This window comes from Leopardus geoffroyi, chromosome A3 (genome assembly GCF_018350155.1).
Source record: "Leopardus geoffroyi isolate Oge1 chromosome A3, O.geoffroyi_Oge1_pat1.0, whole genome shotgun sequence".
Taxonomy (NCBI): Eukaryota; Metazoa; Chordata; class Mammalia; order Carnivora; family Felidae; genus Leopardus; species Leopardus geoffroyi.
In genome coordinates this window covers 109791620-109816640 of record NC_059336.1, presented here as the reverse complement: position 1 = coordinate 109816640, position 25021 = coordinate 109791620, and the positions used below count along the sequence as shown (strand labels likewise).

Sequence of the window (25021 nt, the reverse complement as noted above, 5' to 3'; positions counted from 1 at the left end):
GTCTCAACTTAGACAAGCTACATGGTCTCTTTCCTGGTTGTTGGGTCACAGGTCGCTTGCCATTCTGAGTCTGCAAATAAATTGCATCTTGATAAATAAGGTTAAAAGCGGGAGAATGTTCACAGACCGAGAACATCAATTCGGCTCTCAGCAAGTGGAAAGTGCCTTTTTGCAGAAAGCCACCAGCAGCTCTGTACCTGCTCCCTGGAGAAGGAACCAGGTATCAGAAGGGCTGCCAAGGGAGAAATGCCTTAACCAAACCACAAGGCAGATGTAGCTGTTTCCTCTCCAATAGAGGCATATTTGTACCCTCTCAATTATACCTAATCTACTGGGAGACTGTATGGGAAAAGACCCAGAGAAAGTATAATAGTTAAATACCTGCAAGGACGCATCATTACTTAGATTCTCGCAAACAATACTGTAGCAGAGGGAATGCACAAACATTATCATTTTATCTAGTAGTTTAACCTTTTCCTTGAGGTCATGCTGCAGATGAAGAATAACATGAGAATACATGTGACCAATAATTAAGACAGGGAAAGCGTTAAAAGGGTCTGGTTGAACCGAAGAAGAACACCGGACAATCGTGGGATAAATACAGCTGGGAAATTAAGGCAGGGACTCGGTGCTCCAAGGAAACTGGTTTCCTCTTCTATGTGGTTAGTTGTCCCATGTTTCACCTGAAGTTCAGAGGTTATTTTAGATGATCGGATAATAGAATTGCAACAGCTCCAAACCAGGTGGGACAATCATTGAAATGTCTGAAAGAGGAAGTCATTTCAGGATACAGTTCAAGGAGAAATGAAAGTTATGATGTGCAAGTGTTTGACTTTGAAGGGGGAGGAGGGTGCTGACAGCAGGGCAGGAATCGCTGTGTACATTTCCTGTTCCCGTTCCTTAACTGACATCCTCAGGCATCTCTCCTCCTTGGTGTGGGGGTGGGGGAAGAGAGAGGAGTGTTCTCTACTGCCCTCTTTTTAGCCTCCTTAATCTTGTTTATATGGCACCTGCAGCAAGGAAACATCTGTCCAACAAGGATGGGATTGGGGTTACAAGAGTTTGCCATACTGTGTTAAAGTAAGAGACGCACAGAAATGAATTTTGAGAAGCTGGCATCGATTGACCTAAAAAGTTCTGAGGGGCCCCTGGGTGGCTCCGTGGGTTGAGCGTTTGACTTTAGCTCAGGTCATGATCTCGTGGTTTGTGAGTTCGAGACCCCGCGAGACCTGCTGCTGTCAGCCTGTCAGTGCAGAGCCTGCCTTGGATCCTCTGTCCCACTCTCTCTGCTCCTCCCCGACTTACACTGTCCCCAAAATATTTTAAAAAATTCTGATCTCGCTCATTTCTCCTAAAATTGAGGGGTGCTGTTTCTGGAATCTCAAAGCTTTGGGAAATAATCAAAATTGCAGAGTGGATGGAAATCACCTCATACCTTATTTTAAAGGCTCACACATACTTCAGAGAAGCAATTTTTCTGGTCCTGGACTTAAGGAAAATATTATTCTCTTATGTTTTTATTTATTACTATAAACAAGCAACTTCATTTTAACATTTACTCTTTATTGTGTTGCATGAAGTACCTATGTAATGCAAGTATGTACTGTACTAAAATACCTATATTTCCAAATAACATTATATGGTGTAGCCCACAGTCTCTGCAGAAGCATCTTGAGTAACCTGTGCCTTTATACTTTACAATCCATTGTTGGTTGCTGTGAAAAGTATGATTAACAGATGAAGAAAAAGAGATAAAGCTAAATATGAATACACTTTTCCAAACATATACATACGCAGCTTACAATGGGACCCCAAATGGAAACAAGTCAAATGACAACATTTGATGTGATATCTATAAAATGTAGACTCTGCAATAAAAAGCCAAAGGCACATAAAAATATATTTTAACTTTAAAAATAACTTAGTTACAGTAATACTTTGCTTGTGTCTTACCAACATGTAGCGGACAGTCAAAATTTCGCGATATAGATATAATATATAGGGATATATAAGAGCTACAAGAAAATCCCCCAAACCCATAAAGTTGTTCAAATGTGAAAACAGAGAATAGTTTTAACACTGAAGAATTTGCTATGGCGAGCCCAAATGATGTAATATAGAAAAGAGTCTAGAAAAAAGGCTTAGGTGTTAAATAAACTTTGACTTCTTCTTGCCCAGGAAATGCTAGAGTACTGTGAAGTTCTTTAATGTGACTTGTGCAGCCCTTCGTGCTAGTGCCAATCTTGGCCAGGCCAGATTTCTTAACGTGTCTGGAAGCAAAAAAACGTGAGCTGAACGTCAGCAATACCCACCGAAAAAAAATGGGTTCTGACTCACTTCCTTTTCGCCAGGACAGTTTTTGTTGTTATTGTTTTGTTTTTGCAAACAGGGCATAACAGGTACAAAAAATACTTTGTAGGAACATTATTTTAGAAAACCTATCACACAGTGGCAAACACAGCCAGTGAAGCTCTTCTCTCCGACTGTGGTTGGTTTAGTTCTTATTTTTTGATGATACCTTTTACCCCCGAGGACAAGAGCTGGTGGTGTCTGTTACTTATTTTTATCCATGACATTCAGCACCTCATCCAAAAACGAGGGCCCCAGATCGAGCTGCAGGGAGAGGAGGGACCCCGTGAGATCGGAGAGGGACTCCTCTGATTTAGTCTTGTCTTTGACGAGCTCGCACGGGGCAGGCTGGTCATACATGTCCTCGGCCGGCCAGTCGGGGTACTGTTCGGAGAGGCTGGAGGAGTGGCTGTCCCTGCCCTGGCTGGACTGCGACGCGGACCCACTGGAGCCCCACGACACATCTCCCTGGTGGCCTGTCCCATTCTCCAACAGACTGCTCTTCTCCGGGGCCTTCTCCTCCACGACGGGCTCACAGCTAAGCCGGGGCAGCTTGGCCGGCCCGAAGGACTCCTGCTTGGAATTAAACGTCACCGGTGACAGTAAGGGCAGCATGAGCGCCTGGGAGCCTCCGATGGTCGGGAGGGAGATGGCGTTTTTGAGCACCGGGGAGGGCGTTTCTGTGAACATGGAGTCGGACGTGCTGTTGGCCCGGAAGAACTCGCCGTGCCCGGGCAGCTGGCCCATGCGGGCCTTCTCCTGGTTTCCAGGCAAAAGCTCGTAGTTCCCCTGGAGGAAAGAAATATCTCCAAAGACGTCGTGCTGGCCCTCTTTGCCGATGTGAATGGTGTGGCGAAAGTCTCCCAGAGGAGGACTAATCATGTCGGGGGACAGGATGTCCCTCAGTTTAAATTTCTTTCCTTTCTTGTTATTGGCAGCTTTCAGGTAAATTGGGGTCTTGGCTGGCATTTTGGAGTTGGAGAAGGTCTACTTTGCAAAAGGGAAAAGGGCCACTTTCTTCGCTGATGTTAAGCTCCGAATATCCTTTCTGATAGGATCTGTCACATCATTTTTCTCAAGGAGCTTCTAGAAGTGGCTCTGAAATGAGACTGGGTTTAAAAGGCCTTCCTGAAGTCACAGCCAAGTGGGGCGTCCTGGAGAGCCAGTTACATCATCCAACCCATCCCACGGCGGGGAGAAACCTGGAAAGGAAACCAAAGCAGGTTATAGTCAGCTGACCCTTTAGGGTTCACTGGGCCTGCCTCTTTCTCAAGAGCCTGTGAATAAAGGCAGGACCAGTTCCCATCTAAAGCCAAACTCTATTTTTTCCCTCCATCAAGTAGGATAAGAACTTTAATCTTAGGGTCTTTTACTAAGGGTCTACTAATCTTGGTCTTATTTCTGGGGGAAAAAAAAAAAGAGGAAAGAAAGAGATGAAAAAAAAACTCATACCTATGACATCAGTACTTTCTAAACATGGCCATGGACACAATTTTCTGCACATGCCTAAGATTTTTAGATTTTTCTCTATTATAAGAATTGCTGTCAGTACATGACCAGAGTGATTTCAGCTCCTTAGATACAAAGTAGATTTGCTTTAAAATGTTTTCCCTTTTGTTTGACAATATTTTGTTGCTGAGTTCTGGATCTAAATAAAACTAATGCAATGCAGCAAATATTCCTATAAGGAAAGGGGTTGGAAATACCATTTACTAAGTGACAGTGGCTATTATGTGCCAGTGGCCAACAAAATCTTAGCAAAATCCAGTCGCACAAATGAGAAAATAGGGATTCAGGAGTCACAAAATAAATCACCCTTTGTCAATAACATACAGTCAGTTCATGACAGAGCCGGAGCTGGGATCGAGGTGTGGCACAGAAAACTGGGCTGTCAAGGCTTTCAGGTCTTGGAGACATTCTGAGATAGAAGGAAAAGAACAAAACTGATTCTTTTCAAACAAAAAACAGTGTGATCATCTACAACTGGCTGGGTCTTAGAAATACTTTTGGAACACTTCCTGATAAAGTTTGTGTCCTCTCCCTGTGGTAGGTGGCACCCCAAGGTAACCCCCATGATGTGCCTCCTGGTGTTAACACCTGTGTGGGCACAACCTGGGACTTGCTTCTAAACTACGGAATGTGGCAAAGGTGATGGGATGTCACCCCGTGGTTAGGTGACATGGTAAAAGAGTCCATCTTAGCAGACTGGAGAAAGGTGCCTTTCACTGGCTTTGAAAAAGTAAGCCACTGTGCTGAGGGAGGGCCCATGGAGATGAATTCTGCCAACAACTTGAGGGAACCGGAAGTAGATCCCCCCCACCCCGGTTGAGCCTCTGATGAGAGCAAAGCCCCCTGGCATCTGTCTCCCAGCCTGATGAGACCCTGGAGCTAAGCCCTGCCTGGGCTCCCAACTGACAGAAACTGTGGGACAATAACTTAGGTGGTGTTGTAAGCCACTAAGTTTCTGGTAGTGTGTTACCAGCATAGAAAATGCACACACCCTCCCTGCACATGCAACTTAACACAATGAGAAGTGCTAAGCCAGGAGGTGTGGGGCTCTGGGTTCTCATCTTACAGATGAGAAACTCTTCATCTCTTAAAAATAAATCCTCTGACTCTTCGGTCCCATCAGCTGATGTGAAGAAGTTAAAAACCTTTCCCACTGCGGGAATTCCTGAAATGCTCTGCTGAGACCTCTCCCATCGGGCTCTCCTCCCCACTGGCAGAGGAGCAAATAAATAAATAAATATCCAAGAGCTGAGTTGGATGGTGGCTTGAAGAGAGCCAGCCACATTTGCTTTGTAGCAGCTGGAGGCTGTACGCATAAAAATTTTGAGTTCATTTCCCCATGGCAGGTGGAAAGAACCGTGCTCTGGCACCCAGTGGCAAGGCACCAACAAGCTCCGTTTGGGAAGTGGCTTGCACCCAGACTGGACAAGGCAGGGACCGATGATGAGCTGGAGAGGCCCACCCTGCCCTGGCTTCGTGCGTGGGAAGGTGGTCCATGCAGCACAAGAGGGTTTGCACCTCGAGTGAGCCGACCTTGAAGCTGCCACCTAGGAACTCACACTCAGCATCTCTCCCTTTCATCCCAAGTAAGGACCTGGTTCAAACCTCCCCAAAGTGCTGCTGCTGTGACCACACAGAGGCACCCCCTGGTTCTGCTTCCCACTTGAGGTTAGGATCGCATGGAAACACTGTTACTAATGGAGATGCGCCTAAGAAGCCAGGCTGGTGGGTCCGGATGTTCTCTCGGCTTTGACCCTAATTTGGGTCTGGGGGCAGTAGCAAATGTCACAACTCCAAAGCCTTGGATCCCAATGGCAGGACTTCCTCCCTCCGTAAGTGCACGACAGCCTGGGGTCCCTGCCACTCGGGGGGTAGCTGGCGTTGCCTTCCCGCACCTCTGGGCACAGCGTGGCAGATGGTGGCCTGCAGGAGCCGCCAGGGCACCGGGCCCCCAGGAGGTGGGAGGCAGCCCCGAGGGACAGCTGCCCACTGGAGTGGTGTCCACGGCACACACGGCCAGGAGCACAGCTGCCAGGGAAAGATACAGCATGTCCACCTCCAACTCAGGGGCAAGTGAGGGCTGCCCGTGGTCAGCTGGTGGAGCCAGGGTTACGCGAGGCCAGAAACCGGGGCAGGGCACTTCAAATCAGGCAGAAAAGGAAAAATGCCACGAGGATGCAGCCAGAGAACAGTTCCCTGCCCTGCTGAACGGATCACTCACAATCGCCCTTCACTTGAACAGTGCCTGGCTGCGCTGGGGAGAGAAGGGAGAGGAAACATTTGCACCCGGAAGGCTCAGGGGAAGAACGCTCTGCCCTCAGTCCCTGCAGGCCACGGCCACAGCCACGGCCACAGGCACTGCAGGCCCTTCGCCAGAGGCCAGCTCAGACTGGTAGAAGCTGGGTTTTACACAGGGTCACAGACACAAAGGTGGGAAGGAAGGGACAAAAAATAGAAAAAAAGGAAGAAAAGGCTTGGTGAGTGAAGGTTAGATAAGCTGCAGGCAGTGAGCCTGGAGCGGAAGAGAAGATACATTTTTCTTTCTATAAATATTTACATAGTGTTTATTGTGTGACAGGGATGTAGGCTTCTAGAGCTTTGCAAACAATTTGTATTGAATTTCTACTATGTACCAGTGCTCTGAGCTCCCATACATTGGAAGTTGTTTTTTTTTTTTTTTTTAAGGAATTTTGGACAAAAATGTCTTTTTAACTTTAGGTGAGCTGCTATTTGCAATGTAATGTTGGAGAAACAGAGCTCTAATCCCATCCCTTTATCTTATCTTTCTTTTTCAGCTCAGGGCAACCATGCTTGATCTAATAATGAGGATTTCTTACACTGGCTGCTTCCTCCCCTCCTTTTTGGATATCCTGGGCTCCCTGGCTTATCAGCCAACATACATCAATGTCCCTTTCCCTTCCTGGCCTGACTATTCTTTCCGCACCTTCTCTGTCATTGCTAATGCAGAAATCTAATGGGCACAGTTTCTTAGCTGTTAACAAAAGAGCTGGTCCCGGGGAGGGTATGTGCATGCTCCCGGGAACCATCAACACTAAATATTACTGAGAGCATCTCTATGTTCTGGGCACTGTGCCAACCTTGGATATGTACCAGCTCACCCACAAGAACCCATCAGGCTGCTACTGTTAATATCCCCATTTTATAAATGATGCACTGAGGTCCAGACAATGAGTCTTGAGTCCCCTCTGCCAAGGCTACGTGGCAATGAAGGCACTAAGCCAAGTTGCCAGGCTCCAGAGTTTAAGGTCCTGTCTCTTAATAATCACACTCGCTGGAAATTCAGTCAGCTCCCAAATTATGAAGGAGGTGCATCCCAAAGCCTCTTTAAGACACAAATATGTGATAACACACTGGGCTGATAAGGGTGGGGTCAGGCCCTGCATATACCGATGGCGAAAGCATGAAACAGATCCCACCTCATTGGAAGCTGGTTGCCTTTGACACCAGAATTCCACTTACAGAGATTTACCCAACTTGCACACAGGGGAAATAATACATGCACCAGATTATCAAATCCAGGAGGATACAACAGTCTGGAGTTGGAAACAACCTAATTGTCCACGGATAAAGGACCGGTTAAATAAATTAAGGTATCATCAATTACAAATGAATATCATACAGGTCTTACGAAGGATTCAACAGTTCTTCGCTGATACAGAAAGAGCTCAAAGATATCTATCTTTACAGGGAAAAAATGACAGGTGCAGAAGTATATAGATACACTTGCATTGGCTTGTGTGTCTGTAAAATATCTCTGGGAGCACACACAAGAAACTAATCATGGTGACTGCCCACAGGGAGGGATGGACAGGATAGGGCAAGGGTGGGAGAGAAACTTCTCACTGTATATCCTTGTATGATTTTGGGTTTTCGAACCACCTGAATGAATTAGCCATTAGCTATTAAAGAAAAGAAAAGAAAAGAAAAGAAAAGAGAAAAGAAAAGAAAAGAAAAGAAAAGAGAAAAGAAAAGAAAAGAAAAGAAAAGAAAAGAAAAGAAAAGAAAAGAAAAGAAAAGAAAAGAAAAGAAAAGAAAAGAAAAGAAAGGGCTGCTTAAGCTTCAGGCTGCACCTCGGAGCGAATTTTATACAAAGGTCCTGAAAAGTCTATTCAACCTGTTACTGGATCATAATGTAAACATGTCTGTGGCGGTTGTGTTCAAAAGCCAAAATGTAAGGTGGTGGCCTGTGGGTATATGAAGACCTCAGAAGAGGGCTGACCTTGTCTCGCCGGAGCATGGCCAAGGGACAGATCGCCTCTTCCTGCAGGGACTAGGCATTCACGGAAGAGGCAGCACAGGTGTTACTTTGCAGAATGGAAAAGATCTCCTAAGAGAAGGGTTTTTAGTCACAAAGACATGAGAAAAGGCAAGAGGCATAAGTGTCCACGTGGAGGGAAGCACAGACAAGAGGAGGCACTGGGGCTTGGGCGTGCAGCTCCTGTTCAGGCCACCGCCCTAGTGACACGGGCCATGCTCTAGAACGGGATGGTCCCTAACACTCAGCACGAAATCCTGTCCCTGGCTCACTGCTTGCAGAAAAGGAGACCTGGGCTCCAAGAGGCTGCTGGCAGCTGACAGATGAGGCAGGAGGCAGAGGGAGGATGAATCCCAGTGGGAGAGCCTGAATCAGGCAGCACCCAAGAGGCTTTGCCCTCTGCCCAGAAGGAAGTGGGATTACTTGCCGTAGGATGGAGTGGGGAGAGGATATGAGCTACACAACCGGTCCAGATATGAGCTACACAACCAGAATCGGTGAGCAGCCCTCTGGGTGTTCTATAGGTCAAATGAAGAGAATTGTTAGCCTTTTACTATCAGTCAAGACTCTACCATCCATCATAAACACTTAGTACTGAACCACCCAAAGGATGCTGCCCGTCCACACTCGGGGGCTCTCCTGGCCTTCCCGCTTTCTTGTGTTGCCATGATTCCTCTGTTCTATCTTCCTCAAATCCAAAGACAGAAAGTCAGAGAGTAAGAAGGCAGGAAGACAAGAAAAAGAGAGGAAGACAGACAGAAATCTTCCCATGTATAGGCCTTTTCTCAGAAACCCTCCTCTTGACCCTGAAATCTGAACTCTCCATGAGGGCTAATCCTTTTCTCTCTCTTCTTGGATCACTGTTTGCTGCTCTTTCCCCCATTCGATGACACTGGAGAGCATATTTATCTGGGAAATTAGATCCCTTAGAAAACAAAGGTCCCAGTCCTGGGGCACTGAGGAGAGGTTAGATTTGCCAACAAAGGGGGTCGACATCCCAGTCAGCTGCTTGTCACCCTCTATCAAGGTGAGAGAGAATGTCTGGCAGATGCGGGGACATGGGTCCAGCTGCAAATGCACAGGCCCCCACTTACAGGAATCTGGGAGAAGCTCAAGCGTTCCAGGACACAGAAGGACTCAAGGGGAAGTTAAAGTCATGGTTTTGATAAGAACGGCAGAGTATCGGGGCCATCCTTCCTGCACCAAGCTGGCCAATTCCATTTTCTGGTGACTGAATGAAGCATGAGTGACAGTGTTAATAAGAGAAATCATCACTGCTACGATAATAATTCAATGAAGAAAAAACTAAAGCAGCCCTTTGATTCATTTCCTTACCATCCTTTTGGTAAACAGAATGATGCCAAAAAGACCGAAGCAGGGCAGTGGCCAGCGGGGCGGGGAACAGGGGGTTCTTAAGAAGTGACACACAAAAAAATCAGTTCTTGAATCACTTAAGAGCTGACAGGACTGGCAATTCATCCGAAAAGAACAAAGAGGTTTAGATTCTTTAAATTCCATTTATTTTAAGAAAGGAATGTTTGGTTGGTCTACTAATTATTTTTAGAGTAATTCTTAGTGGAGAAAGAGAGCAAACACGTGCTTGCATCCTGCAAAATAGGTTGCGACGTTAATTTAAAACACACATGTATAAAGACAGGGGCAGGTGGGGGGTGGGGACATTATCCTGAGGGACCTCCAGGCTTTTCCTTTCTTCTACTTTCGGGAAGTGAGCATGTACCGGACTTTCCCTTTCTTGCTTGGTTGTCACATCCTCCAAGGACATCCTACCTTCTCATCACTTTTCACTTTGCCTCCCTTTTTCCTAACATCCAGACACAGCACTGCCGCACCACCTGGGCCCCAAGCAAAAATGTGACATGTTCCTCCTTCAAATCTGAACCATCAGTCCCAGGAAAGGAGGATGTTGACTCAGTCAAGAACCTCTCCACCCCCCTCAACCATCTTCGGGGTATTTCTCTCCACAGTGATAAGTCCTGAAAAACTGTATTTGATCCTGGACTCCACACTTTGGAAGGGATAAAGGCTACCTGGAACATGTTCCTACATGTTCTGAGGAGTCCCAACTGGGAGCAAAGAACTTGGTCGTGACATGTGAGAAGCTGAAGGAGGGGAGCGACTGAAAGAAAACTCAGAGCGAGGGAAAACAAATCTTTAGGAATCTCAAGGAGTCATTTAAACTTTAATAGAAAAGGGATTAACTGATTCTCTGAGGCCCTAGAGAAGCTGAGAAGCAGCTACAGGGACACTGGCTTCTCCAAGGGAGAAGGTCTCCAAGGGAGACCCCAGGTGTCTCAAAGATGGAAAGGGTGGCTGTGGGATGGGGACGGCGATCAAGGTCTGAGGCTGTCACAGGGAGCAGCCCTGGTCCCAAGCCTCCTCGGTGGTGTGTGATGTGTGTTTTGTCTCTGCTCCTTCTGAGTCTCCTACTGGGGAGTATGATCGCTGCCAATTTCCCCATGGCCTCCTGTCACATTCGCCTATGAAAACGCTCCCAGACCTTACCTAGAAGACTTTCCATTTGAAGATGGTTGTGTTTTTACTCAAGTTCCAAAGAATTTGAAATTCACAGGAAAAAAAAAATCATAGTATTTGAAATTCCACACTGAACTTCAATCAAAATCCAAGAAGGAAAAAAAATGTAACCAGAGAACACCCGATAAACAGCATCCTGAAGAGATGCTTTTCATATTTTTGGTCTATTTACTCTACCCCTAAAAAGATAAGATGCCTTTTCTATTTTTAGATTCTTACCCTCTCCTACATCATCCAAACCGAGGACACAGCTATATGTGACAAGACAGCGAAACCCCATTCGCTCAGCCCCCAGCTGCCTAGCTTTCCTGCACATGAACTTACAGCCAGACTGAACAGACTGCATTTTATGGACCCACTAAGAAAGGCTGATACATCTCACCTTCACTTACCTATAAATGGACTTCTCGTTTATGATTCAGCTACAGCTTGTATTTATTTTTCTTTTACGACCTGCTTTGTAGCAACCCACAAATACCATATGGGGGACTCACTGCTCATTTGTGTACACACCTCACATTTATGGGCTCTAATTGTACTAGTTGAAAGATTTTTTAGAAGCAAAACTGGAAGACAGCACATCCACCTCGAGAGTCTGCACTTTTGAAGGCACACCTATTCTCCCTGTTAAAATCAGTTACTGGGGAGGACTCAATAGGGACATCGATCCCCAGCAGCTGTAGCAAGGCAGGAAGAGGACGAGGACAGGTTCTCTTGAAATGCCGACTCATTTATCATGACTAGTTTTTTTTTTTTTAATTTTTTTATGTTTATTTTTGAGAGGCAGAGAGAGACAGAGCGTGAGTGGGGGAGGGGCAGAGAGCGAGGGAGACACAGAATCCGAAGCAGGCTCCAGACTGAGCCATCAGCACAAAGCCCCATGCGGGGCTTGAACTCATGACCTGTGAGATCATGACCTGAGCCGAAGTCGGACGCCCAACCGCCTGAGCCACCCAGGCGCCCCTATCATGACTAGTTTTACATGGGGCACAGACTCAGGGCTAGTCAGGAGGACCAAGGCAGGCACTCTAGAGTTTGGTGGATATGTGAACTGCTGCATGCTTCCATAACTAATGGATCCCACCTGATCTGCAAAGTTGCGGGGACAGTATCAATACAGAAAGAGAACTTGACCCCAAAGGTTAGGCCCCTTGAATGCTCTATTTCCCTAATGTGGTGAAAAGACAGATAGGGGGCCTTCCATGTTATTCTCCCAACCTGCTGGGGTCCTCGATAACCATTCATTCTCACTGGATGGGCTGAATCATGGCATCTCCAATCATACCAGCACTGGGTATATGTGGAAGCTGGCAGTGGCCATCCCATTCTCCACCCACTTCCAAGGCAGGCTCTCCCGTGTCATTTGTACGTAAATATCTGTACACAAATATTTATCCAGTGAATGAATGAATGTCCCCTCAGACTGGGCCGAGAGCTCTTCTATGGACACGCACTGGGTCCTGTTTGCCTCCCACTACACGTGGCACACAGTGAACATCAAGTTAAGAAGTGTTTAAATCCATAACCCCTGCTACACCTTCCATCATGAAAGAGGAACTGGTTTGCTCCCAGGTTCCACCCCCCAGTCCAAGTCTGCAGGGGCTCCTCAAGGAAGCGGCAAGTTTGAAATGCCTGCTTCTCTAAGGAATTCACACTTATATTAATGGCAAACATCTGAGTGTTTGCTGCGGGCCAGGTAGGTGTTAGAAAACACCTCTCAGGAAGCGATCTTAGATTAAGCCCAACTCTTAGGTCAACCAGCCAAAATATGGAGGAGCTAGGATTTCTGCCACAGCTCGACTCCACAGTCTGGGCTCTTTAATTGCTGCTGGTTGGCTAACGTGAGGACTTGCATGTAAGTGAGTTCAGAATGGAATGTCCTCTGCAGGCTACCTGCCTTGATTTGTGACAGCACGAAGAAGTGATACACTATGGTCTCCACATCAATGAGAGGCAGAGATCATAACTTAACCTTGCTGGGAAGCAAGAATCAATAAAATGGTCCTAGACACCAACCAAAAGAATTATCTCAAAGAGGATCTCAAAAGGAATTTGACTTTAGGCGAAAGAAAAGCCTAAAGATGAAAATTTTGCCGTAAGAAAGCCCCCTGAGTCTCAAGGAGAAAAACAAACATCCTGTTCTTAGAAAAGAGTGTTCACTGTTGTTCATTCTTTCCCAGAGGAAGCACGTGCATGGGGCCATTGACAACAACCACACAGCTTTCACCGGGAACAATGGCTCCCTTCCCTCACTAGTGACACTTCACTTCCCCCCTAACTTTCTGAAACGAAGAACCCTGTGTTCCTTACATGGACTGTCCTCCCACCTGCTTACCATCGACCCTTACTCATAACATCCTCCAAGACCTGCTTTAGTCACTTCCTTCCCAGAGAAATTCTCCAACTCACCTCACATAATCCAGGCTCAGTACTGCATTGGCAGAGGCTTTCTTAGGACTCCTGAAGAGCCTGCATTTGTTATTTTTCTGTTTTGTGATGTTATGCCTGATATCTCCAGATAGGTGGTAAGCTCCATAAAAATAAGGTGGGCAAAGGTGCTATGAGTAAGAGCTATTATTGATAAATTATAGTCAGTGGGCCAGATCCAGACCTTGGCCTGTTTGTGTAAATAAAGTTTTATTAGAACACATCTATGCCCATTCACTTATATGTTGTCTACAACTCAGTAGTTCTTAACTGAGGGTGACTTCACACCCCCACATTTGGCAATCCCTGTAGATGTTTTTGATTCTCAGGACTGGGGATGGTGGTGTCACTGGCATTTAGTGAGAGGGGCCATGGATGATGCTGAACATTCTGCAATGCACAGGATAGCCCCCCACAACAATGAATTATCTGGCTCCAATTCTCAGTAGTGTTGGCATTGGGAAACCCTGGGAGAGATGCTTTCACATGACAAGGTCAGAGTTGAGTAGTTGTGACAGACTATGTGGGCCTCTCGGTCTAAAATACTAACTGACCCTTTACAGAAAAAGTTTGAGCCCCTGCCTTAGATATGGCATTTCCACAGGGTTGGATGGTTATTGTCCCTCCCCCAACCTTTCACAATCCCCCTGCAATCACACCCCCACATGTGGCCTCAACTGTCTCCTCTAGTGACAAGAGAAGTGAAAAAATCAAAAGGAAGCTACTAGAAACCTTTTGACATTGCCATAACAATCAAGCCCATGATGAGTGGCTTCTTCTTCTTGGACAGGCCATCGACAAGTTTGTGTCGTTTGGCTTGCATGGGAGCTGGGTGTGAGCCCGAGGTACTCACTTTGCACTCTAGTATACAACGGATCGGAAATTAAAACAACACACTAAAAAAACACTGCTCCTTCACAGACAGCATTGGTCTTTTCTCCCCCAGTCTTTGAGACTTCACTTGGCTTCCCCCAGGGACTTCCTGTTCAACTCGCCCCACACAAACGTGCCATCTTTCCTTCCCCCTTCCCTGACCTAGCACAGGCCTTCTGTACTTTCCTCTCTTGGTAAATGGCAGGGAGTCCCCCACAAAGTCTCCCTGCCTCGTTCTCCGTAACGAGGCCCAGAGCTGTCTCCTCTCATCAACGCCACTGCCTCGGCCTTTTTTTTTTTTTTTTTTTTTTTTTAAATCCCTCAAGATCTCTCTCCTGCACAAGCGCATTTGCCCCCCATTGGTCTCCCTGCCTCCAACCTCATCTTGAGTGAGCCGGCGACAATGCCCGAGTAGCCTGGTCACTCTCGGTCTTCGATAGCACGCCCATCCTTGTAACCTGGACACAGAATAAGCCATTTGGGTCCTGCCTACCCCTGTGGCTAATAGTTCCCACCAGCTCCCCCAAAGCCTCTTAAACTGAGCCTCGTCTGTTCCTTATTTTTTTTTCTAAATGTTTATTTTGAGAGAGCAAGAGAGCACGAGCAGGGGAGGGGCAGAGAGAGAGGGAGACAGAGAATACCAAGCAGGCTCTGTGCTGTCAGCGCAGAGCCTGACATGGGGCTTGAACTCACCAACTGTAGGATCATGACCTGAGCTGAAATCAAGAGTCAGATGCTTAACCAACTGAGCCACCCAGGCGCCCCTATTGTACCTTGTTTATACTTCAAAGCCACCAATTATCACACTATGCTGCCGTGACTGCTTGTGTCTCCCACTAGGTTGCCTTCTTTTGGGGAGAGACAACTATATTTAATTCACAGCTGGCACTGAAGAAATGTTTGTTGAAGGGACAAATGAGAAAGTCTGAAAGAGACTGCCTTGTCTTGCTTCCCCTTCAACCCTGCCCTCCTTGTTGAAAATCCAAGATAGAGTCTTTCTATGACTCCTACAGGAAAAAATAAATGAAATCTTTTAACAAAGGAGCTGTGGCCTCTTGTGGCAAAACCTTTCTTTCATTTTTCCATCTGTAAGGCATTTTAACCTTTCTCTATCCATGCTGGGTAAGAATTTTACAGCCTATCAATGCAAGCCACAGTAATTCTATAGGCTCTTACAGATCTTTGGGATTAAGGCAGAGAATATTTGTTATCGTGCTATTTGAAAGGGAAAGGATGCCAATCCTTGACTGCAACGTGCAAATAGCATCTCAGAGAGACAGGCAAGACTCAAGAATAAACTGACAATACATTCCCCTGAATGCAGACCCACTAGTTATATTTAAGTCAATCTTAAAGAATGAGGCCCTGGGAGAAACAATGAGCTCGCTCTCCTGACCTTTCCTTTCAAAAGGAAGTGGGTTAAGGGGGAAATTTGGATTATTTGGCCCAAGAGGTACAAAGAAACCTCAAGAAACTATAATGGACATTCTACAGAAAAGGGTTGTTTTGAATATCAATGTGGGACTAGCACAGAGCAGGTACTTAAGAAAAACGCGTATCAAATGAATGAACACTTTGGCAAACAAAACAATAGAGCCCTCACTGAGGTTCTAGGCCTTAGGGGAGAAGCTAAAACTTTGAACCAGGCTTGCAGGCTCCTTGGAGAACTCCAGACACACACATATGTGCCAGTTACCTTCTATGTAAATGGAGATAATTACCCCCAACCCGCTTCTCTTAAAGGTGATTATAAGAGCTGAGTGCTATGCAAACGCAAAGTATCATCGTGACACCAAATGAAAAACCAGAACGTCTACTGAAACTCAACATGAAGGAGGGGAACCACTCTAACTGCCAAAATAACCACTTTCATTTTCTCCTTAAATGTTGTCTGTAGTTGTCATCAAAAAAATGGTGCGTGTCCACCCTGTGAACAGTCTCCACAAGTGGAAGGAATTGCCACCTCCAGCTGACTCAGGATAATTCCTTCCTCTGGCACGGGGCTAGCTTCTCCTACAAATGTACAGGCCCCCTTTCTCTCCAGGTGCAATTCTCCCAGGCTTGAGGACAAATGAGACTTCAATGAGCTGGGAAAATTATCGTCAACCGTTGTTGGTCAGATGAAGAAAAATTTCAGGGCCTCTAGTTATTTTCTTTAAGTATTTGGCGAGCTGTCAGGTGAGAGGGCATCTGTAGAGTCCCAAGGAAAGAAGGAGGCATGTGATTAGAGTTCATGGTGAGGCCAGGTGGGGCTGGGTCTGAGGAAGAAGTCTAGAACAACTTGAATTAATCAGTCCAAAGAAGAGGAGAGGCTTTCCTGCTGAGTCTGAGATGCTGTCGGGATTCCAGCGGGGGAGGGAGTTAGGGTAGATCTCCTCTAGGCGACGCTAACTTAAAGTAGCAGTCTGTGGCAGGTGCCTGTGAGCTGCACAGAGATGGTATCACCACAGAGTTGTAAGATTTATCCTTGGTATTACAGACAAAGCATTTTACAATAGAGATTCCTCACACTGTGTTCCCTGGAACTCCCAGAGTTCAAGGGAGGCACCTGCGGGTCACTGGTGAAGGGAAGGGAGACAGAAAAGTAGGGCCAACATCCCTACCATTTCCTTCCTCCTCTTTAACCAAAAGATTCCAAAATCTGTTATTTAATATACTGGGTTTACATTAAGATTTTCTTTCTTTGCTTTAGCTAGGAAAAAAAAAAAAAAAGTCCGAAAGAGGACTCATGCTTTCTGTCACCCAACTCGTAGGGCCTTGGTTTTATCCTGTCAGAATGAGAGCAGGGCTGAAATTAAGGACCCTTCCATCTGTGAAATGCTAGGGTCTGTGATTCTACATCTGCAGAAACATCTAGTTTCCAGGGAATTTTTAAGGAGAAAAAAACGACACTTTTTAATGAAGTTAATAGAATCAAAATACTTGTTACCAGCCTATTAAATGTTCATCTTTTCCCATCCTTCCTGGTACCAAATTGAGGGTACAAAGCAGGCCAGTAATTTTCTCTGGGTGCCTCACTTTGCTCCTCTGAGGAGTGGAGATAGGAATAGTGTTTCTTAGGAGGAGACAACACACGTGTAACGTGCTTGACCGAGTTCTGTTAGGCAATGAGCTGACAAATCAGTAGAAGAGGCAATTGTTACTAAATATTCCAAGAAACTAGAGCTGGATAAGGAACAAGACAGAAGCCAATGATCAATACGTCCACCAGGATCAGGAAGTCCATGGTTCACACGGTCATGGCCGGAGAGATGCAGGCAAGGAGGAGGAAGCACAACGACCCTTACTCTGCCCAGTACCAACCAGGCTGACACGTGGCGCTGACACGGGCACTGCCCGGGTGGCACTGAGCCCCCGCAGTGGCACCCAGGCAGGAGGAAGCTTCAGAACAGGCTGCAACTCCCCAGAGGAGACTCAGAGGAGGTTCTGGTGGTGGCTTGCTTCTCAGAGAACCCTGGGTGATCATGACCGTCAGAATCAAAGGATGATGGCGCCTCCCTTTGAATGTGAAGGTTCTGTAGCCTGGGAAGGAGTAACTTTACTACCGCAGGATTCGATTTCTTTTTTTTTTGTTTGTTTGTTTATTTATTTTTGACAAGGAGAGAAAGAGAACGAGCGTGCACAAGTGGGGAGGGGCAGAGAGAGAGAGAGAGAATCCGAAGCAGGCTGAGCCAGCCAGGCACCCCTACTACCGCAGGATTTGAATAAGCTGTTAATTGCAAATGACTTCTGGCTTGACAACACTGGGAGAAGACTATGCCACAGGCAGAACCATAGAACAGGCTAGGACTAGACCGTCTGCTTTCCCATCAGGTCCTGTTTGTAAAAGAGACGAAAGCTGACATAAGCTAGGTTCAGTCTAACTTTCAAGGAGCCGGCAGTCTAACTAGGTAGCCGCAAGGGTCAAAAGATGATCATTCAAACAGTGAGTGTTACAACACCAAGTACAAGACACTGTGGAAACGCCTCGGGTACAAGCGAGGTAAGAGTGATAGAATGACAGCAGTCTACAGGCAGAAGAGAGCCTGGAAAACGTCTGCTTCTTCTGTGCCCCCATCCCTCCCCTTCCACTGCTTCACAGACGAGGGGGCAGAGTCTACCCAGAGAAGCGCAGGGGTTTGCCTTGTGACACAGCTGGCCAGCCAAGGGCTTACAGCCTCGTCTCCAGCTGTGTTAAAATCAATGTTATACGTCTGAACTGACCCTTGGCTAAATAAATAAATAAATAAATAAATAAATAAATAAATAAATAAATAAAGTAAAAAAAAGAAACAAAAGGAAAAGAAATCAAATGCATTCTGAAATGGCAAAGCCACATTAAATAAACCAAAAATGCCTTGTTTAGGAAATGGGTGCAGCCTATAATGCATTGGAACAGAACAGGTCTTTTTCAAGTAAACACACAGTGATTTATCATTGGCAATGATGTGTCCACAGATACGACCTTCAAGTTGTCACCAGAACATGACAGATTCCCAAATGTGGAAGCTGTCTAAATAGAGGCCTGACTTTGAAGTTCTCTGCCTTCCATGGTGGCTCAGACTGCTTTGCTACAGAGCTGCACTGGTCTGTTTTTCAACCCAGGGTTTTCACATTATTAGTAGTAAGACTGGTAGGCTGATAGGTCTCACTGATTCCAGCTCACTGGGTTCTACGGCTAGAGGTTATCTGAAACCACCTAGCACCAAGCGCCTCATCTATGAGACAGAGACCCTGAAGTCAGTTTACGCCTGGATCAGAGCCAAGACCAGAATCTGTTTTCTCGACTCCAGCACCTCTGTGACTGTTTCCATTAGTTTTGTATTAATTTTATCAAACAGCAGAATGACAGGTGTGCTCACATCTCCCGGTGCGTTCTTGTGGCTCTAATCCTTTGACTCTCTAAAATGTCCTTGGGATCCTTCAGCTCTGTAGGGCAGACTGCAGTGGATGGCTTCAGCCTCTGGCTTGCTGCTTCCCAGAGTGGATTGCCTGCCAGACCACTCCTGCCGGTTGCTCTGTGGGCTAATGATTTGAGACTCTGGACACTGTCTCCCCGTGGAGACTCAACAAACACAGTGGCATATTAAATGCTCTGAGAAGTCCTGCAGAAAGGGACCTTAGTCAAACCAGTTTCCCAAAGAATCCTTTTCTGATGCCATTCATATCTCAGGGTGCAAGTTAGGTAGTGTTATGCTAGCTAACTGCAGATGTGTTATCACTGCAACATGGCTTAACAAAGAATCAAAGGCTAGAAGACGAATAGTGACTTTTTCAAACATGCAAACAAAAGCCAAACCCCTGAAAATCAGGTTCTTTCAGTTTCATATTTGAGATTCAAGGCTTCTACTATTCATTCATGACTTTAGCCAGCAATAAGGATTAATCAAATACTACTAATTTGGAATTTACCAGCTTTCAAATGCCTCAGTTCGCCTGGCTATTCAGAAACAGCAAACTTTGAAAATATCAGTATCATGATTCATATTTTAAAACTATGGGTTTTCATTTTAAAAATGAAACAAGAGGTACTGTCGAACTCGGCCCCTCATCATGAGACACTGGTGAACTTGGCACTGAGGAAATATATCAAGGCCAAACAAGGCTATTTTTTTTTTTTTTTTTTTTTTTTTTTAGGAAAGAAAAATACCCTACTATTGCTACATAACTATTTGGCTACTTATATTATTTTGGTTTGTGGGGTGCTGTTTTGTTTTGTAACCATTAAAGGGTGGGGGAAGGAGAAGGGAAGATTCCAAATGGAAGCCGACAGCTTGAAGGCTATTGCTCTTGGTTTTGAGGCAATGTAAGTTACTTTGGGCCATGCTTTCCAGAACCCCTACTTCGGTCTGGGTCCCCCCCTAATCACAATCCCACAAGTCCAAGGCAGTAGAGGCCAGTTAGGCTGATCCAGGGTACCTCTCTTAGGTTTCAAAGGCTTCCTTACTCTGTCTGTCCCACCAGAAGCTTATCTGGCAGGGTCCGGGGCAGGTGCAGAACTATAAGGAGGCCCACCTTCCACCAAGGACAGAACCTTCCTGCCCAGTTTATTGGCGGCTCCTGCCTCTTGCTTAGCTCCTCCCGAAGCAGTGTCATTATGAAATAGGTATTAAATGTCCATTGGGTGCCAGGGACTGAAGGGCCAGGCACCGTTGGGTGCGGACACTGGCCTGAAGGACGGGACCATCCAGACTGCTTACGGAACACTGCAGCCCCTGGTTCTCCTGAATATCAACGCAGGGTTGTGGTCCTCTCTAAGCTCCACTCCATCCTTGGTCCCAGAAGTTCCTGGCACCTAGAAGTTGCAGGGCCTTTTTTTCTTTCCTCCTTCCTGAGTCCTACATTTTCACATAGCAATAGCAAATCTCTTCATTTATGGTGTAAATTAAATGCTCACGTTAACTCTAGCGGTTTGATTCTGGATCCCCTGCAGGAGAAGACTATGGCCATACCTGTGAGATTAAACTATCTTCAAAAATGAAATAATTCACCCGGTATCCCCCAAGGCTGGCAATTACTACCATTTTCCTTTGAATATAGAATACTATGAAATGAATTCTCTGCTGGAGGCCAAAACCCCTCAGAAGAGTCAGATTTAATAGCCTTACTGCCACTCCTCCCAGGTGGTGGGGGTGTGGTATTTAGTACAAGGTCAAATAGACTTGAATCCAGACCTGATTCAGCTACTTAGCTGTGTGGCCTTGGCCAAGTTACTAAACCTTTCTGAGGCCGTGTTCTCATCTTGAAACAATACTCTTCTATGTTAAAGAGTAATTATGAATATTAAATAAGAGAGTATTTATTAAGCACCTGGGAAAAAAATAAAAGCAACAAGGAAGCATCAACCTTTTATTGTACTTACTCTGGATCAGGCACTGTTCTGAGTGAATTACTGTTTTTTTTTCTTTTTTAAATTCATTTCATCCTCTGAGTAATATTATTATCCCCATTGTATAATTGGTAAGCTGAAGCACACAGGCTAAGTAATTTGCCCAATTACACAAGTATGAAGAGCCAGAGCTAGGCTATGAGCTCAGGCAGCCTGACTCAGAGAGGTTTCTTAACCTCAGGGTTTCCCCCCCATCTCCTTGCCCTTAAGAGGTGCTGACATGCAAGCAAGATTAGCCACTCCTACATGCACACACTGGGTTGTTAAACTGTATATGCATATTTAGGTATGTTCCTTTTGGTGTAATTTTGGGCACGTATAGAACAGGTCTGTCCCCAGCTTCCACACCCATAAAATGGGGATATTAACAGTTCCTCCTTCATAGAATGATTACTAGAAATAAATGAGTTAACCAGGGTGAAGGGCTGAGAAGACTGCTTGGCATTTCGGACAGGCTCCATGTAGGAAGTGCCTTTATCATCCAAAGTCCTGAACAGCATGATGTTTTAGCAGAATTCTTGGGCTCCAGCACTTGGTAAAGGAGATTTTGTAGCTGGCTCAATCTACTAGTTTCAAATGACTATCCTTGTTCTCTGGCAAACATACTGTATTTAAAAATAGATTGAGGTTCTTATTCAATGAATAGTCGGGTCTACAGGAGTCTGGTTAGAAACAAATTAGACCAGGCCTAAACGAAATTAGACTGCAAATAAGAATTTTAATAATTAAAAAGAAAACATCAAAACAGTCTTTCTGGAGGGTTTCCTCAGGTTAGGTATTGCACTTCACCCACTGGATACATGCAATGGCTACTGGGCACAGAGCTTGTGAAAAATTTATAGGCTGGTAAGAATCTGTGGGTGATATAGGTTAAAACTAACTTATCCCCATTGCTGTTGAATACCATGAACGTTAGAAGAGAAAAAGGGCAGCTTTTGTGAACATGTTGGACATAAAAAACAAAACACCACGTTAAAGGAAAAGCTGGAGAGAGACAAATCAGCTCATGTGAGCCCATGGCTTTGTATTTATTCCTCTTGCACATTTAAATTTACAATTAAAAAAAAGTGCAACGCTCCTTACTTTAGCGGTCTTTACATGTTACATTCAGACAGAGAACAGAATTTCACTGCTCAGATTTGGAAGGAAGGTGGGGGGGCTCATCTTATTTCATGTCTGTAGCTGCTGTCACAGCACCACGTTCCAATCATGGAATTCATAATGTAAATCTCTTGCAGATGATACCACTGGAAAACAGAAACTGCCATGGATCCAGAAACACTTCCAAATTTCTGTAAAGTTCTTATCTTCGGGCCCAGAGGCTGGTATTCAGCGTTGTATTCAGTGAGTATGATTGGGAAATCTACATTCTTTGGGAGACTTAATGAAGAACTTTCAACCATCCCTTGACTATCCAAATAGTCGGTTATTTATGCCAGGTGTGACCATGCGAGGCATTTCAAACCTGCCCCGACGTATCTCTTGAGTGTTTAAATCTATTCTGAAAAGGGTTTGTGGCACACACATACTGTCTAGCTTATTTAACTGCCCAGAAGGGCTCGTGCAAATTACAGGTGGTATCAGAGAGAAGACCTCTAGAACTGTCCAGAAAAGAAGAGACGTTGCATTTCTTGGTTTTTAGATACAAAAACGATCTTTTCTAAGTTAGAATGTTATAGGAGCCTTTTAGATAGCCTTAGGGATACCCCATCATCAGACTTCATGGTAAGCCTTTTGTCTCCTTGTGATTTTAAGGGGAAGTCTGCAAGACTGGCTTTGCTATTCAAACACGGACATCTGCTGCACTCCAAATTTCTTGTTCTGTTTAAAAAGCAGCACCCCTAAGAAACTCTGGAATATTGTGAGGCCTAAAAGTTGGGGGTGGGGAGGAAATCTTTGTCTCCCTAACACAGTCATCAATTCCCTCCCCCTTCCAAGCACCTCCCTCTCCAGAACCCCCTACACCCTCAGCACACATAAGCAGCGACTCCCCCAAATACATCAGGGCTGCAAAGATTCATGTTGCAGTACTCTCCTGACATTCCTATTCCCGCCCTCATTTTAATTCACTCACTTTTTTTTTTTTTTTTTTTTAAACAAAATGTAATTACTTGACTGTCAGCCTGGGCTGCGCTCTGGGGCTTTTACTCTTTTCAACACAGCTGCGCTCCGGGCTTTGATGCTGCTGTCCACGCAGCTTGTCCCAGCCACAGCTTGGCTCTCGGCAATTCAACATTCAAGTGCATATTTATTTTTAAACTGACCTCTCCTAGACTGTACAGTATAAAGGAGGTCCTGCCAAAAAATATGCTACTTTCTATTTATAAGATGAAACACATGCCTCTCGAAGTCGAGAGGGGGATGGAGTACAATAATTCATAACAAAAAAATTACTGGCCAGATCCATTCGTCCTCACGTGTCTGATACTTGTCTGTGTCAAGACAGTTCCAAGGTGGAAAAAAAATCTTGAAAACGCTTCAGCCATTCAGAACCACAGTCAAATAATGATGATAATAATAATAATAATAATAATAACAATAACAATAATTAAACTGCCAGATCTGCAGGTTGGAGCTCCAGCCACAATGCCCCCTGTCAAGTGAGAGGGTACCCGGCGGATAGTGCCATCGAAGATCTGCACGGGGCACCCATGTACGGCCCTGGTGCCATTCCACGATGGGAGGGGGGCGGTAGCCATGTGCAGCTTGTTCTGAGATGGAAAAATGGAATACGCGCCCAGAATGGCTGTCAAAATAGCTCGGAGGGTGCAGTGCAGCCGTGCAGCCCCACCCTGAAAAGTGGTGGGCACAAATGGTGGAGCTCTGCGTCTCGATCGTGCCACCCGAACCCCTCCCCGTCTGCTTTACGTCCCCTTTGGTCCCTTGGACCCCAGCTGGTAAGGCGATGCTCTCCGTATCCCCGCTCCCTGTGCGTTTCCAAGGCTAGCACCCCGCGCACGCCGGAAGCGGCCACGACCGCGGGTCCCACAGACTCACAGGCAGAGAGGAAGGAGCCCTGGACAGGCAGCAACTCACCGGCAACCCAGACGATCCCAGCCGCTGCCCCTGGGCGGGACGCCCCGCACAGACGCCTCCCGAGGGCACACGCAGTCCCAGCCCGTTACCCGCAGATCCAGCCGAGGCGGCCCGCGAGGCACCTCACAGCACTATCCACTCCGAGTGGGCGTAAAGGCGCCCGAGGCCGCGGGTCTCCAGGCTCAGCCCCCGCTCCCGCCCCGCCCCGCCGCTGCGCTCCCGGCAGACTCCGGCCGCAGCGGTGTAGCAAGATGCGAGCCGGACTAAGCCCGCGGCTGCCGGACGCTGAGCCTGAACCTGTGAAGGGCGGGGCCGCGCGGGGCGGGGCCGGCGGCGCAGGGGGCGGGCCGGGGCGGGGCGGAGGGTGCGCGCGGCTCCGAAAGACCCACGCCGCCGCTGTACCTGCGCCGGGGCCCGGAGGAGCGGGAGGGGGTCAGCAGCGGCAGCGCCTGCGGGCCCCGGGAGTACAATGGGCGCCCATTGTTACCATCCGGGCGCCACCCTTAGGGATGCGGCGTCCCTACGAGGAGCTGCGTAGGGCTCCCTCCGCACAAAGAGAGGTCGCGGGAAGCTAGCGCGACCTCCCTCAAAGAGGGACCCCCCCCCCCGGGTGCTAGCGCCTGGGTGCCCGAGGACAAAGGGACTCCGCCCGCACCCTGGACACCTGCACTAAACCTCTTGCGCCCACCTCTCCTCGTCCCAACAAGCCGATCTAGCCCGGCGAAGCTAGGGCGCAGCGGGCGGGTGACTCTCGGGAAAGCGGGGCCACCTGACCGCGCAGACCCTCCCCGGCCGCGGGTCCCCCAGCCACTCGTAGCCCTGGCTCGGGGGAAAGGTCTTGTTTTGTCAGTTTCCAGCTCGCTCCCTTTGGAGCTGCTGCCAAAACCCGGAGAGTGGATTTGGCGCACTGGAGACGCCCGGGGCTGCGGACTGAGCAAGTGGGCACGCGAACAGCCGACGCTGCAGGTTTTTCCAGTCCAGGGGGAGGTGTTTCCTCTCCCGCGGGGTCCCTAAAGAGACTTGCGTGAGGCTGGAACAGGCGGGTGGCGGCTGCCCCCGACGCGCGACGAGGCGCAAGTGGCGCAGCTGCCGGCCCGGGAGCCTAAAATTCCGCCCTTGGAGGCACCTGC

General features: G+C 46.9%; 1 protein-coding gene across 3 annotated transcripts; it reads right to left on the bottom strand.

The window, feature by feature from the left end:
- Positions 1 to 1542: 1542 nt before the first annotated feature.
- CDC42EP3 (CDC42 effector protein 3) lies at positions 1543 to 24720 on the bottom strand. Of its 3 annotated transcripts, none has more exons than XM_045447116.1 (2): positions 23892 to 24720; positions 1543 to 3551 (listed from the first exon to the last, which is right to left on the bottom strand). In XM_045447116.1, exon 2 carries the CDS (start codon positions 3316 to 3318, stop codon positions 2554 to 2556), a length of 765 nt encoding a protein of 254 aa, XP_045303072.1. In that variant the 5' UTR covers positions 3319 to 3551; positions 23892 to 24720; the 3' UTR covers positions 1543 to 2553. The 3 variants fall into 3 exon arrangements, with proteins under 3 accessions (XP_045303072.1, XP_045303074.1, XP_045303073.1); XM_045447118.1 differs by having other exon boundaries at positions 24580 to 24715; XM_045447117.1 differs by having other exon boundaries at positions 23853 to 24486.
- Between the last annotated feature and the right edge of the window lie 301 nt (positions 24721 to 25021).

What these genes read in the sequence shown, in the direction of transcription:
- CDC42EP3 (XM_045447116.1), bottom strand. Translation starts at nt 3,318, where the DNA reads ATGCCAGCCAAGACCCCAATTTACCTGAAAGCTGCCAATAACAAGAAA.